The sequence below is a fragment of the Typopeltis vanoorti genome, chromosome 15 (genome assembly GCF_054136105.1).
Source record: "Typopeltis vanoorti isolate ZY-2024b chromosome 15, IOZ_Tvanoo_1.0, whole genome shotgun sequence".
Lineage (NCBI taxonomy): Eukaryota > Metazoa > Arthropoda > Arachnida > Uropygi > Thelyphonidae > Typopeltis > Typopeltis vanoorti.
The window spans coordinates 32,785,637-32,798,917 of NC_143563.1; the positions used below are offsets into that span (position 1 = coordinate 32,785,637).

The 13,281-nt window shown below is 35.7% G+C and overlaps 1 protein-coding gene across 2 annotated transcripts in view; it reads left to right on the forward strand.

Moving 5' to 3' along the window:
- Window positions 1-6,222: 6,222 nt before the first annotated feature.
- The window catches only part of LOC150098581 (dual specificity protein kinase CLK2-like), a 152,591-nt gene continuing 145,532 nt past the window's right edge, over window positions 6,223-13,281 (forward strand). Inside the window, exon 1 of one of the 2 annotated variants that reach the window (XM_090405819.1) lies at window positions 6,223-6,352. Coding sequence is in view for 1 of the 2 variants with exons in the window: in XM_090405818.1 (XP_090261944.1) it covers window positions 6,562-6,570 (9 nt within the window). In the remaining variant the exon portion in view is untranslated. Of the gene's footprint in view, window positions 6,353-6,493; window positions 6,571-13,281 lie in introns of those variants that run through there. The other variant, XM_090405818.1, reaches the window with a different exon arrangement.

Here is a 13,281-nt window from a genome sequence, read left to right on the forward strand (position 1 = left end):
TAAAGCTTTAAAAAATAAGACTTAAAACTTTAAAAAATATGAAATTTAAACCACTAGCATTGAATACCAAACCCCTGGTTAGCATACAGGAAAACAAAAACTAACACTACAGCAGAACAGACGCCGCTTCTGAGATGCTCACGTGTTGCCAACATGTACTGTTTATTTTCTCTGAATAAATCACTGGAGATATTGATATTTAGTATCAAACAATGTGACTCCATGGTTATAGAAATTACTGGTATCCATGATATTGATATACGATTATAGGTTATGAATAATAATTAATGACCAATATTAAAATATATTTATAGTTTTTTATTAAAAACGGGACAAAACTGACATTTTTATTAAAACGACGGGACGGCTGGTAAATATGAAAAAAACGGGTCCGTATGGTCATCCTACCTAAATGGAAAAAAATATAGGACATCCTAAACGAGGAATTCATCACACGCTCGGAAACAGAAGAACCTTGTGTATTCGATCAGTGGGCCTTCATAATATCGATAATTATGAGGCAATTTGATACATGGAATAAAGAAAACATTCCTGTATCTGATAGATGGGTAGAGTTTTTTTTCTGAAATGAGAGAAAAACGCTTAGACTTTCAAGACTTTTGTAATATTGTAGAGTTTATTTTTTTGTCTTCAAGGAAATACAGCACCTGTGGAAAGAATACTTTCTGTTTTGAACAGTATATAGTTAAAGGAGGAGAAGTCTAGATTAAGAATTGAGACAATGAGGGCTATATTAGTAGTAAAACTAAATTGTGTTATGGAGTGTGAGAAGTTTTATTATAAGATGTTTAAAGATCAAAATTTGCTGCATAAGATCACTTCATCGTAGAAATATTCATGGTACGATTGTGGTGAAATACAGTCCCCCTCTACATCCACCTAATTCTGTCACTGAAGAATAATGTATGTTCAATATGTTTATGTAAGAAAACTTTTTTTATTGCTTTACTTTTTCAGGAATACAGAATATTGCACACACGTCCCGTTTTTGCCATCCCAATGTCTCATTTTTGTCAGAAGGAAATATGGTCAGCCTAAGAATGACGTATGCAGTTAACTTGATGTTGTCTGAGCACTGCTGGACCCTTGTGCGTTATTCATTCTGTGTTCCATTCCATGGTGGCAGTTGCAACTTGGTGAATTTGTTGAGGAATGATCCATTTGAGAACTCGTCCTGGTCTCAATCCTTTACTATTTTCAAATTGTAAAGGTTTTTTTTTAAGATTTGTTATTGCCATTGAACCTAAGTTCTACACGACCCTGAACATCTGGGATTCTTCTAACTCTATTCTCGCATCAGTAACCGTCCCATGGGACTTTAGAATTTCAGCACCTTGTATATTTTTGCAAAATTATCATTCAACGACTCAACACTTTGGTTTGCTTCTTGGTGGCAGTTGCAACTTGGTGAATTTGTTGAGGAATGATCCATTTGAGAACTCGTCCTGGTCTCAAACCTTTACTATTTTCAAATTGTAAAGGTTTTTTTTTAAGATTTGTTATTGCCATTGAACCTAAGTTCTACACGACCCTGAACATCTGGGATTCTTCTAACTCTATTCTCGCATCAGTAACCGTCCGATGGGACTTTAGAATTTCAGCACCTTGTATATTTTTGCAAAATTATCATTCAACGACTCAACACTTTGGTTTGCTTCTTCTATATTCTTACCTACAGCAAGATTGTAAAGATTTGTGGCGATAACAAATGTCGACTGTACAAAGCTAAAGTGTTGAGTAATGTCCATGCATTGGACCATCTTAGTTCTTTCAGCAAGATTGCCTACACAGACTATATATAAAAGTATGATCCGGTATCAAAAGTTGTACACTAGAGTTTGCGGAGGAAATATGGTTTCCTAACTTGCAAAATGCTATGGGGAACACAAAGTTGTAAAGGTTATTGAAAATTGTAGTGCGAAGATATTATCGCACTTTAATATTCAGACAGATAGACATCTTGAACATAATATGCCAGACATCACGGTAGTTGAACAACAATATTTTTAGGAAAATTAGGAACACCAGGAAATATTAGAGGAGAAGAAAAAGTGAATGAAAAAGTTACTAAATATAGGGATTTATAGCAAGAAAGCAACAACAGTTCCATATGTCATAAAAGTACGAGGGTTGTTTGAAAAGTTTGGTAAATTCCCAATAGGCGGTGACACAATTCGTTCATTCATACCATTGTCGGCACATATCATCTTTATCGTGACCCCTGGCAAAATTTTAGCCACGTGCGACGCCTAGTTCTCGTTTGGCAAACATTTAAAATGACCATGTTCGCATTTTTTATAAAATTGGAGAAAAACGAGTCGTGCAGTGATAAAACACTTTTGTTTGAAGAGGTGGATGGCCCCAAATCAAAGCCGAGTTAAATGCTGTTCATGGGACTCAGCGCCATCATTAAAGACTATTTATTTTTGGATAAATGAGTTTAAACGTGATCATAAGTCCATCGAAGATGAAGCGCGCTCCGGACGCCCGACTGAGGTCACTACGAAGGAAATGATTGACAAAATCCATGGTATCGTTATGCAAGACCACCGAGTGAAAGTCATGAGCTTGCTTAGATTGTAGACATCTCAACTGAACGGCTGTATAATATTCTGCTGGAATGGGTGTCGTAATTGTTGACTGTAAATCAAAAACGCATGCGAAAAGACATTTCAACGCGGTGTTTCGCAATGTTTAATCGCAGTTCGCGAGATTTGTTGCGTCTATTCGCGACTGTAGATAGACGAAACTTGGATCCACCGATACATGCCTATGTCTAAGCAGAAGTCAAAACAGTGGACACTGCCCGTGGAAAGAGCACCGAAAAAAGAAGACCGTTTTGTCAGCTGGGAAGGTGATGGCCACTGTTTTTTGGGATTCCCAAGGAATCATGATAGACTATTCGGAAAAGGGTGGGACAATAACAAGAGTCTATTATGCGTCATTGTTGGACCGTTTAAAAGAAGAACTTAAGAAAAAACGGCCAAGATTGGCGCACAAAAAGTGCTCTTTCATCAAGATAATGCACCGTCCCACACATCAACCGTCGCAATGGGAAAATTGCATGAGTTGGGGTTCGAATTGGTTTCACATCCACCGTATTCTCCGGACTTCGCCAATCGTGACTTTTTGTTCTCAAACTTAAAAACCTGGCTCGGTGGGAAAAAAGTTTATTCGAACGAGGATGTCATCCAGGTTGTCAATGACTATTTTGCACAATTTGACAAATCCTATTTTTTTGATAGGATAAAATAATTGGAAATTCGCTCTACCAAATCTGTGGATCTCGATGGAGACCATGTTGAGAAATGAAGGTGATTATCCCCCCCCCAATGTGTTTAACTAATTTTTCTTACCAAAACTTTTCAAACAACCTTTGTACTAAGAACAATATCATGAAGAACATTTCTGAAACATCTTGAAAAGTTGAGCCTCCTAGATATAACACCATATCAACTGCAGAAAACTGCATTTTTATGGATATCTCGTATTTTTCGGCGATATCTAGTCGATTTCTAGGCCTTCAGATAATGCACGAATTGGACTCATTTACAAGTAAGATTTCATTATTCTATTTCATGTTTCTTGTTACTTTTTGGCATGAACTTTGTTAATTGAATAATGATAATAATAATAAAAATAATAACAAATAGCCAATCAGAGAGACAGCTGGCGCAAGGCTATCACTGATTCATCGGTACGCAGTGATGAAGGCGACAAGCTAGTGACGCCACCTCCTGGTCCGTAACCCTAACACAATATTTTTAATGTCTGAAAATAGTGTGGGTTCAACGGTCGATTTTCTTGAGTGACTTGATTTGAACCACCAAATCCTTTCTTCGTGCGGTTAAGCCTCATAGAGTGCAAACGCCACTTCTAATGAGCTACACAGGCCCTTAATAATAATAATAATGATGATGCTGACGATGATGATAATGATGATGTGAAGAACACTGAGATATACAGCTAAGAATGATAATTCTATTTGTATAAGATGCTTAGGCATCATGTGATCTGGTCACCTGCTATATTGGTGGTAAGGATTCATTGAAGAAATTGCAGAGTCGAATAACTACGACTGTCTGAGGACTATGGTTTAGTATAATGACATTGATTGAATGTCATCTTAAGAGTTTGGCAAATAACAGGAGGACTGATACGATTGAGACATATACGTTAGTTTTGAGATCACCTTACCTCAGAACTGAAGATATTTTCAGGGGCAAACTTTGTTTGCTTACACTTGGATAAAGGATTAAACTAAATTTATTGTTAGGAGCCTATTCATTTGATACATGGGTATTAATGCTTATAATGACTAAATAAACACACGTAAGACCATATTAATAGTTTTTTTTTAATACGTAAATATTTCGACCTAAGTGTCTTAGGACATCGTCAGTACAGTTGAAAACAATACTAGGAATAACATACAGATAGGGAGCATGAATACAATGGAATCCAAATGCGTGAGCAGCGCTTTCTAGCGTAAAAAATACATTACATTATTTAAATTAAATTAAAAATTAAAAAGGTAGAGCCTGTGTAGCACAGTGGATGTGGCGTTTACACACCACGGCGCTTGGCCGCACGAAGGAAGACGTGGTTTCGAGTCTAGTCGGCGACTAGAGGAAATTTTTCTAAGCCTTTTTTCGACCGGTTCCCGAGTTAGTCGATCTCTGGCACGGGCAAGCGGGTTTTTCCTCCCGGAAACTCGGGTTTTTCGTCCCGTAAACTCGGGTTTTTCGTCCCGTAAACTCAAGAAAATCGACCGTAGAACCCACATTATTTCAGACATTAAATATATTGTGTTAGGGTTAGGGACCACGAGATGGCGGCACATTTGAGCCGTCTTTCTCCACTGCGTACCGCTTAATTAGTGATAGCCTTGGGCCATCTGTCTCTGATTGGGTACCAGTGGAGATTGAACTGCCCACTCAGTCTCCAAAAGTTAGATAGGGATAAATAGCCTTGCCTACTCCGGTATACGGGAATAAAAAGGCGTTAGCTGATTTTTTTATTGAATTATTTTACACAATTTTGTGACAATTTCCCATACTTTAGGAATGGCAAGAACATCATTGCGGTTTAGATTGGGTCTGCGAAGTAGGGCTTCAGCACTTTCTTTATGTTTGTATGAAGATCTGTGCAGAAGTTTAGTCTTTTCCCAGTGGATCCTATGGTTTGGGTTTTTAACTCCGTGTTGGGAGAGGCCGGATTTCTGCGGCTTGATGAGACGGATGTGATCTTGATTTTCGGAGATGCGTTTAAGAACAAATCTGCCTGTCTGTCCAAAGTACGAACGTTTACAGCACCATGATACCTCGTACACTCCAGGAAGTGATAGAGGTGGGAGTTTGTCTTTAGGCGAAGGTAACAAGTTGTAGATCTGGTTGATGGGTTTGTAGGTCACAGTAAGATTGTATTTTTTCATAATTTTTGAAAGTTGCTCTGAGATGCCTTTGACATAAGGTATGGGAATCCTGTGGGCTTGTTTTTGTGTAGGTTGATGTGTGGAGAAGTGGCTGATGATTTTTTGAATAATATTATATGGGTAATTTGAGTAGTATTTTGGGTCAATATTTATATAATCAATGCTTATAATGGTGAATAGGAGAAGAGGTACAAAATCGTACAAAGGTTATGTGAGTAAGGAAGTAAGCAGGAGATTTTTTTTTTCTTTTTCGCTTGGCGTGTGGTAAAATTAGTGGACTGCATTGCCAGAGTGAGTGTTGAGTGACGCAACATTTATGAATGTGTTCAAGGCAAGGTATGATAGTTATTATGGTCAATGAGTGTTCAAACTTTTGCGATTAGTCTTCGGATTCCATTGAGGCTTGGAAGTATAACTAATACTCTTTGTAAAGTTCAGTAATGTTCTGTCTATATCATTCTGAATTCATATTTAACAATTGTTAACAATTCATATTTTCTGGTGTTGGTGTTAAAGCCACTCCAGAAATACTCAGTGGATTATAATTTGCCTTTCCCATTTTTAAACTTTTATGTTTTCAAATCATGCTATTTGTAAATTTAAGTGGAATGATGAATTACGGATCATTGTCGTGCTTATTTTATTCACTGCATTCACTCTTCTTTTTTTTAAAATTATTTGCATGTAATTTCTTCACATTGTCCACCAATCGTCATTCAAGTCAAATATTGGTTATTTAAAGTTTCGTCATCGATGACGCAGTATATGCAAAATTGTTCTCTAGGTTGGTCGGTGATTAGAACGGATTCGTTTGAATCAATTTAGGTTTGATCTGTTATTCAAAAATTCAAAACGGAATACTTGTGGGAGAAAGTAAATAAAATTAGGAGTAAAAACGTAAGTTTTATTACTATTTTGTGTAGTATTTGTTTGGAAAAAAAGTTGAATGTTCGGAATGAATGTGAAACAGACTTGGCGGCCATGTCTGTTTTATATTTTCCTTCTCTATACCGTCGGAGTTGATCAGTTTTCAGGAAGTTCGTATGTTTGGTGATTGTAAGCCTTTATTGTTAACTTTAAGTCTGTTATATAATACAACATAAACGATGGCCCTGGTATGTTTATGAGTTAATGAAATAATTTCAAACTCAAACTTAAAGTATTTACATATCCATATGTATATCGTTTACAGAAGCGATTGTATGTGGTTGATTAGCGTGTTTTCGTGCAGCATTTCTTGTGTCATCTACCATAATGATACTGTTGTGATTGTATGGCAATTATTAATTTATTTAAAATCTAATTGATTACTACTCCGGTCTCCAATTGTTTCCTATTAAGTAATGTTCGTCAAAATGAAGTCCATCCTTTAAAGTAGTCATTATTATTACTACGGGCAACTCCAAGGAGTCCTTAGACTCATCGAGGTCATATATTTATACGTTTATATTGTAATTAATTATCCTCTCCACGGATTTCTGATACTTTTTTATGTATGAAATATCGAATTTTGGATTGCATAAAAAACTATTTTAAGAAAACAAAGCATGAATTTAAACTGAGTGATATTTCATCAAATATAGTTTTCATAAGAACGTTATATTGTGTGTGTGTTAGCTGGATGATAGAATGGCTTTGTTAAATGTCAGATTTGCTTTGGTAATAAATTGACTTTTGATGATGCTGGATTTTGCAAAGGCATTCATCGGAATACCACAGGGGTACTTTTACACATTTAAATTGGAACAAATGCGAATGGATGTGAAAATAGTGATATGAATACAAGAGTAGCTGATGAACATATACCAAATAGTATATGGAGGTGCCAAGACCAGGAAATTCAGGTGGCTAGTGATATATTGTAAGGCCACCAGTACTGTTTAATTTATACATGAATGACAGGCAATGATTTGAAAGGAGATTCATTGTTTTCCAGCCATTGTTCTCTAAGCTGTTGGCAGACTATACACTTTTCCCGTTCTCTAAAAAAAAAAAAAAATTTGCTTCATTATTCCCAAGGTATAACTTGAAAGGATGGCTTCTTCTTTTCCTGTATGATCATTTAAGATTTAAGAATAAGCTGCTCTCTGCCATGTTGGTGAAATGGATTAAACAATTATAAATATTTATCAATCTTCTCTGCTATTTCCTTGTTTTTCCAGATATTCTCATCTCCCAACTGAAGATGTGTACATAGTACTCCATGTGTGGTCAGATGTTAGCCTGGTATCTTGCAAACTAGCAAGGATTTTTCAAGTTTCCAGTGTTAATAAGAAGTGGGATAGGTGGATGGAGAACGGCATGGCCTGCTCCTAAAATCTATCATATGTATCTTTACAAAGTATCAGTAATGCATTAGTGATATAGTAGAATAACGTGCCCTCTCATGATTCCAGTGGCTCATCGTGTGAGGGCACGCTACTTCACTACACACTTTCTCCCTAATTAATCCTCCACCTACACTACTACCATCAACATACAATGACATCTACCATCCACCACCAGTAGTGTCTTTTTTTTTGGGTCAGTATTTTGTATGTGTTCTCATAGCCAGTTTGCCTATATGCAGGATGCAAAATCAGAGTTTCTAGGAGGGAAAAACCTGCTATTCCAATATGAGATTGGCTGACAAACCCTTTCATTGAAAAAGCCCATATAAAAGATTAATTGGCCCATATGTATATTAATTGGAGCTTTATATTGAGCTTGCATCCCAGTTTTTTTATGTTATACCATTAGTATTTACATATATAGAATGGGATTGGTTGCTGGATGGGAAGAATATTGACAGTGCATGGGAATCATTTAAATAATACTTAAATGATGTGATATCAGAATGTGTCCCGAGAGCTCGATGAATAAATAGGTTTGGAGTCAAATGGATGTGTAATCATACTAAGCAAGAGATTTGTAAGAAAAGAGTGATATGGAAAGAATCCTGTGTGCATAAGGATCATGTCCGTTATGAAAATTATAAACAGCATGCTAGAATAGTCAACTGCTGTATTGTAGAACAGTTGTGACAACCTACAAGAATTCTGTCAACATGCTGCAAGTAAAAGAAAGAATGAATATGAAAGAATAACTCTTCTAAATGCAGATTGCCTGAGGATTACAGATGCAGAAGAGGTTGTTTGACTAATGTATGCCCATTTTGTTAAAAGCTGTCAACCTAGTGTACTCGACATTGAGCTCACTGCTACCTCTTCACTGGATGAAGAAACTCAGGTGTATGAGGACGAGGTATTAGAGCTGTTGCACAAACTATTTTTGAATTCTTATTCAGCAGTAGGGACCGATTGGATATCAGCATGTGTGCTAAAAGAGTGTTCAGCTGAACTGGCTATTCCTTTGACCAGGCTGTTTAATATGAGTAAGAACAGGGAAGATTCCACAGGAATGGAAAGATTGTATGATAATTCCATTTCACAAGGGTAGTGCAAAGACTGATGTATCCGACTATCGACCAATTAGTATCTCAGGAGTGGTGGTGAAGATTTTTGAAAAATTGGTTAGGGCTGACATTCAGAAATGGATTGATAGTGAACCTCTACTTTGCAATGAGCATCATGGGTTTACCAGGGAAGGTCATGTTTTAGCAACTTGCTCACATTCTATAACAATGTTACCATTGAGCTAGACAAGGAGAATGGATATATACCATGATATTTTTGGATTTTGTTAAGACTTTTGACAGAATACAGCATGGTAGACTTGAATAAATTGGAGAATATGGGTTTGGATTATAGAATATTTGTGTGGATAAGAGGATGGCTGACAGATATCAAAAGTGATATATAGGGGATGTGAGTGCAAGATTTAAGGTAACCAGTGGTGTACCACAAGGATCAGTGCTTGGTCCACTGTTATTCAATCTGTACATTAATGATATTGGGAAGGATTTGACAAGCGACATACATTTATTTGCCGATGATGCAAAGATAGGTATAATAATCAGGAATGCTGCTGATATGTAGTACTTGCAGAATGATTTGAATAGGCTTGAATTGTGAGCATGGGAAAATGAATGTTAGTTCAGTGTCAGTAATATTAGCTTTGGCGTGATAGATTATCCAATGTTGTATTATATTATATTGGTGGGATTATGTTAGAAGAAACTGATGAGGCTAGGGATCTTGGATTTGAACCTGCAGCCTTTTGGCTGGAGAGCAGATACGCTAATCACTCGGCCAACCAGGCTTGGCTAATTTTATTAGCAGTGAATAAATTTTTGAGTGGTAGAAGTAATATTTGGAACCTGTAAATTTCAACTCTGCCATCTGTAATGTACACATTAGTAATGTATGTGTTTTCTTAGCGATAACAAAAATATCTCAGAATTTTGGGAATGCGATTCTTCATAACGCATTGTTTCATTTCCTGGAGTTGAGTCTGCAAATCAAGTGTTTAGCTATACAAGTACTTTATCCTTAAAAAAAAAAAAATAATAAAACTGTCCAAAATGTATAGGCAACTCCTTCTCTTTGATTACAACTGTTGAATTTTATTTTTTATATATTAACTCTGCATTAAACATACTTGTAGCACATTAGTATCCCTGGCTGAGAAGTCTATTGATGTTTTCCTTGAACATTTAGAAGTTGTGAGAACATTAGATTTTCCATAAAGTAGTGGTAGAGGGTATGAAAGAAGAGAAGATGGTTTTTAAGTTTATGTATGCATTTGTGTGATGGTTTGAGCAAAAAATTAAATTCATCAACTTGACTAGTCCACTGTTTTCTTTTTTCGAAGGCTCTTTTGAGTAAATTCCTTTTATCCTAAGATTAGCATTATTTTTGTCACATTTCTTTGAAATTTTCTCCCTCCTTATCAGTAAATCTTGCGAATAGAAAATAAGCTTATTCTAAACCTTAATGCTTATCGTAAAATATGGTAAAGTTTTAGAAAAATTAAACATGGCCATGGTCTTCATTAGAATCATATGCAAGCATAGATTCATTGGTATCAAATATGTTCTGTTACTGTGGTCACTTTGACTCATGGTTCACTGTTGTGCAAACCATGACAGTTTTATTTCATTGATGATGTATATAATAATAGAACAGTGCAGCAATAACATTAAAGGCCTTTATACAAAATTCATATAATTCTCTGATCAAAATGCAAGACGATGCTTAATAATCTAACATTACATTAATATTAATTTAATATCCCTCTGTTAGATTAAAATATATTTAAGTATAATTTACCTTAATACTAATAAGTCTTTGAAATACAGCTGATACAAAAGAAAAGCTTCAAGTTCAAGAAAACCAAAAATTTGTTTTATCTCCTTATCAATTTAAAAGTTTGGGTTTTTAACCTAAAAAATCAATTTCCTTTCATTTTCCTGTGTAAAATAATCCTTGTCTCAAATCTGCAAGAGTCAAACTTAATTCAAGTCTTTTATGAATTACTCCTTGTTTTTCTCTCTAAGCAATAGTGCACTTTAATCTAGATTTGCATGGCCTTATACAGAGATGGCAGCTGTTACTATGTGAATAAGTTACTGAAGCATGAACTACCCTCACAAAACTATGTTTGCTCTCCATATCGTGTCTCATTCCTGGATTTTTCCCTTAACAAACTTCTCCAATACCTTGACCACTCCTGATATGCTGCATAGTTGATAATTTGCTACCCCTGTCTTGTGCCTCTTTTATGCAATTGGAACTATTTTCTCCTCTTAATCCTCTTGGGACCAACCCAGAGCTGGGACTTGAGCAATACACCTCAGCATCTTCTCATAATACTTGAGGTGGTATCTAATCCTATAGCTGTATTCACATCAGGGTTTTGTAGTATCCGTTGCACTTCCAGTTCATCTATCTGTATTTTCATATAAGTCCTTGCTTTTCTTATTTCTGCAGTATCTCAACCTGGATGACATAACCTTTCAAAGTGTTCACTTAGTAAGTCAACTATTTCGTCTAGTTTCAGTTATGTCACTGCCATCAGCATTCATCAAAATGATTCTTTGTTTTACTTGCCATATACTGGAAGAACTCTTTGGGATTACCTTTGGCTTGCACCACTGATTTTCTCCTATACTCTAGATTTTACCTCTTACCATAATGGTCAGCCTTCTTGGCCTATGCTTTGTAATTCTCATGTGCCTACTGGTCATCTTTCTCTTTGAATTTCTTCCACAATTTTTTTGTTTCTACTTAACAAGGCTTTCTACTATTCATCCATGTAACTCCTACTTGATTTATCCTCCCAACTCTAGACATGCAATCTGCTGTTACTTTTCAAACATCCCTTGACCACTCCCATGCACTATCAACATCCAACCCTTGCAGTTTTTCATTCTTAATCATTGATGTAAGCAATCTCCTGAGTTTTCACAATTACGAGCCTTGCAATTCCACATATATATTCTCCCCAACTGAAAATGCCACACATTTATCCCTCTCCCAGGTCAAGGCCACATGATTAGCAGCAATGCGGTCATTTTGGTTACAGGCAAATCCTCTGTTGCCATTACTACTAGATCTAGCACTCTCAAACCCCTAGTACATTCCTTTACATGCTGCCTCAGGCAGTTGTTTCTTAATAACTGCTTAGATTCCATTTCTTTCCTTTCATGTGTCCTTTCCTCTTTCCAGTCTATATGTTCTCATGGTTTCCTATAATAATTACTTGCCCTCCACTCATTGAGCTTATTTGCTGATGCATACTGTTCACATCATCCTTCACATCTCCTGGTCTGTAGCAGGAACCAACTTTATATTTTGCCCTGTTGGCCTCTATTTTCAAATCCAACTCTGGATTAGGCAGTACTAAAGATTATAACTTTCTTTGCAAATCAGTGGTAGTAGATCCTTATAAATACATGAGAACATCACTCATCTTGTAAAAGGAATAAATAACATTTCACAGTAAATGCTAAATCAGTAATGTAGTGACCAAGATAAAGGTATAAATGTAGTTTCCATTTTCTTATACGATTGTTAAATCAACGAATGGAATGTTCATCTGTAAGATAAACATTCTATTTGTGTTTCATATCGCAACAAGCATTTTCACTTTCTTTTAGGATTTAAAATTTCATCTTTAGTCTTAACTAAGAATCATTTAACAAATCCCTTCACTGTCCATGCCAGGCTTCAAGATCCATGACCAGTCAAGAGTTTTCCTTTTGAAACCTTGATTTAGCAGCATGTCAGTGAGTCTTGTGCCTATTGAATATTATGTCCATATTTATCATGTTTTCTGCTTGATATGAGACTGTCTGATTCATTTGAAATGCTCTTAACGATGTGTATCTTAGATATTATTTGAATCTGACTTTACAGCTATAAAGTATCATTAATACTGACACAGGTATCGAGGCTTTTAATGAAGTGCAGTGCTGTCATGATATATGTGCTCAGTTATGTAATTTTGAAATAATATGCCCATATAAATAATAATAAATAAATCTTATACATTTAAAAATAAAAATTATATGCTCATGCAGGATTTAAAAAAAAAAAAAATCACAAAATTGAATAACTATCTCAGTGTTTAATTCCCTGCACAATTCCATGAATGCAATTTGTGCAGGGAAGTTGAGTGTTTGTTATCAAGTTATTTTTTTTTTATAACAAAACAAGGAAAAAATTATTTTTTATATTGCTACTAAATACTGACAGGTGCTAGTGCAAGAAATGTATTTTTCACTCAATGTATATGTGTATACATATATATGTGTACACAGGACTTGACGAATATGCTTGCCTGCTCACCCAAGGTAAGTAGATTTTGCCAGTTGGCAAGTAGTTCGACTAGACAAAATAAAATATTTTTTTATTTAATAAAAAATAACTTTCTAAACAAAATCT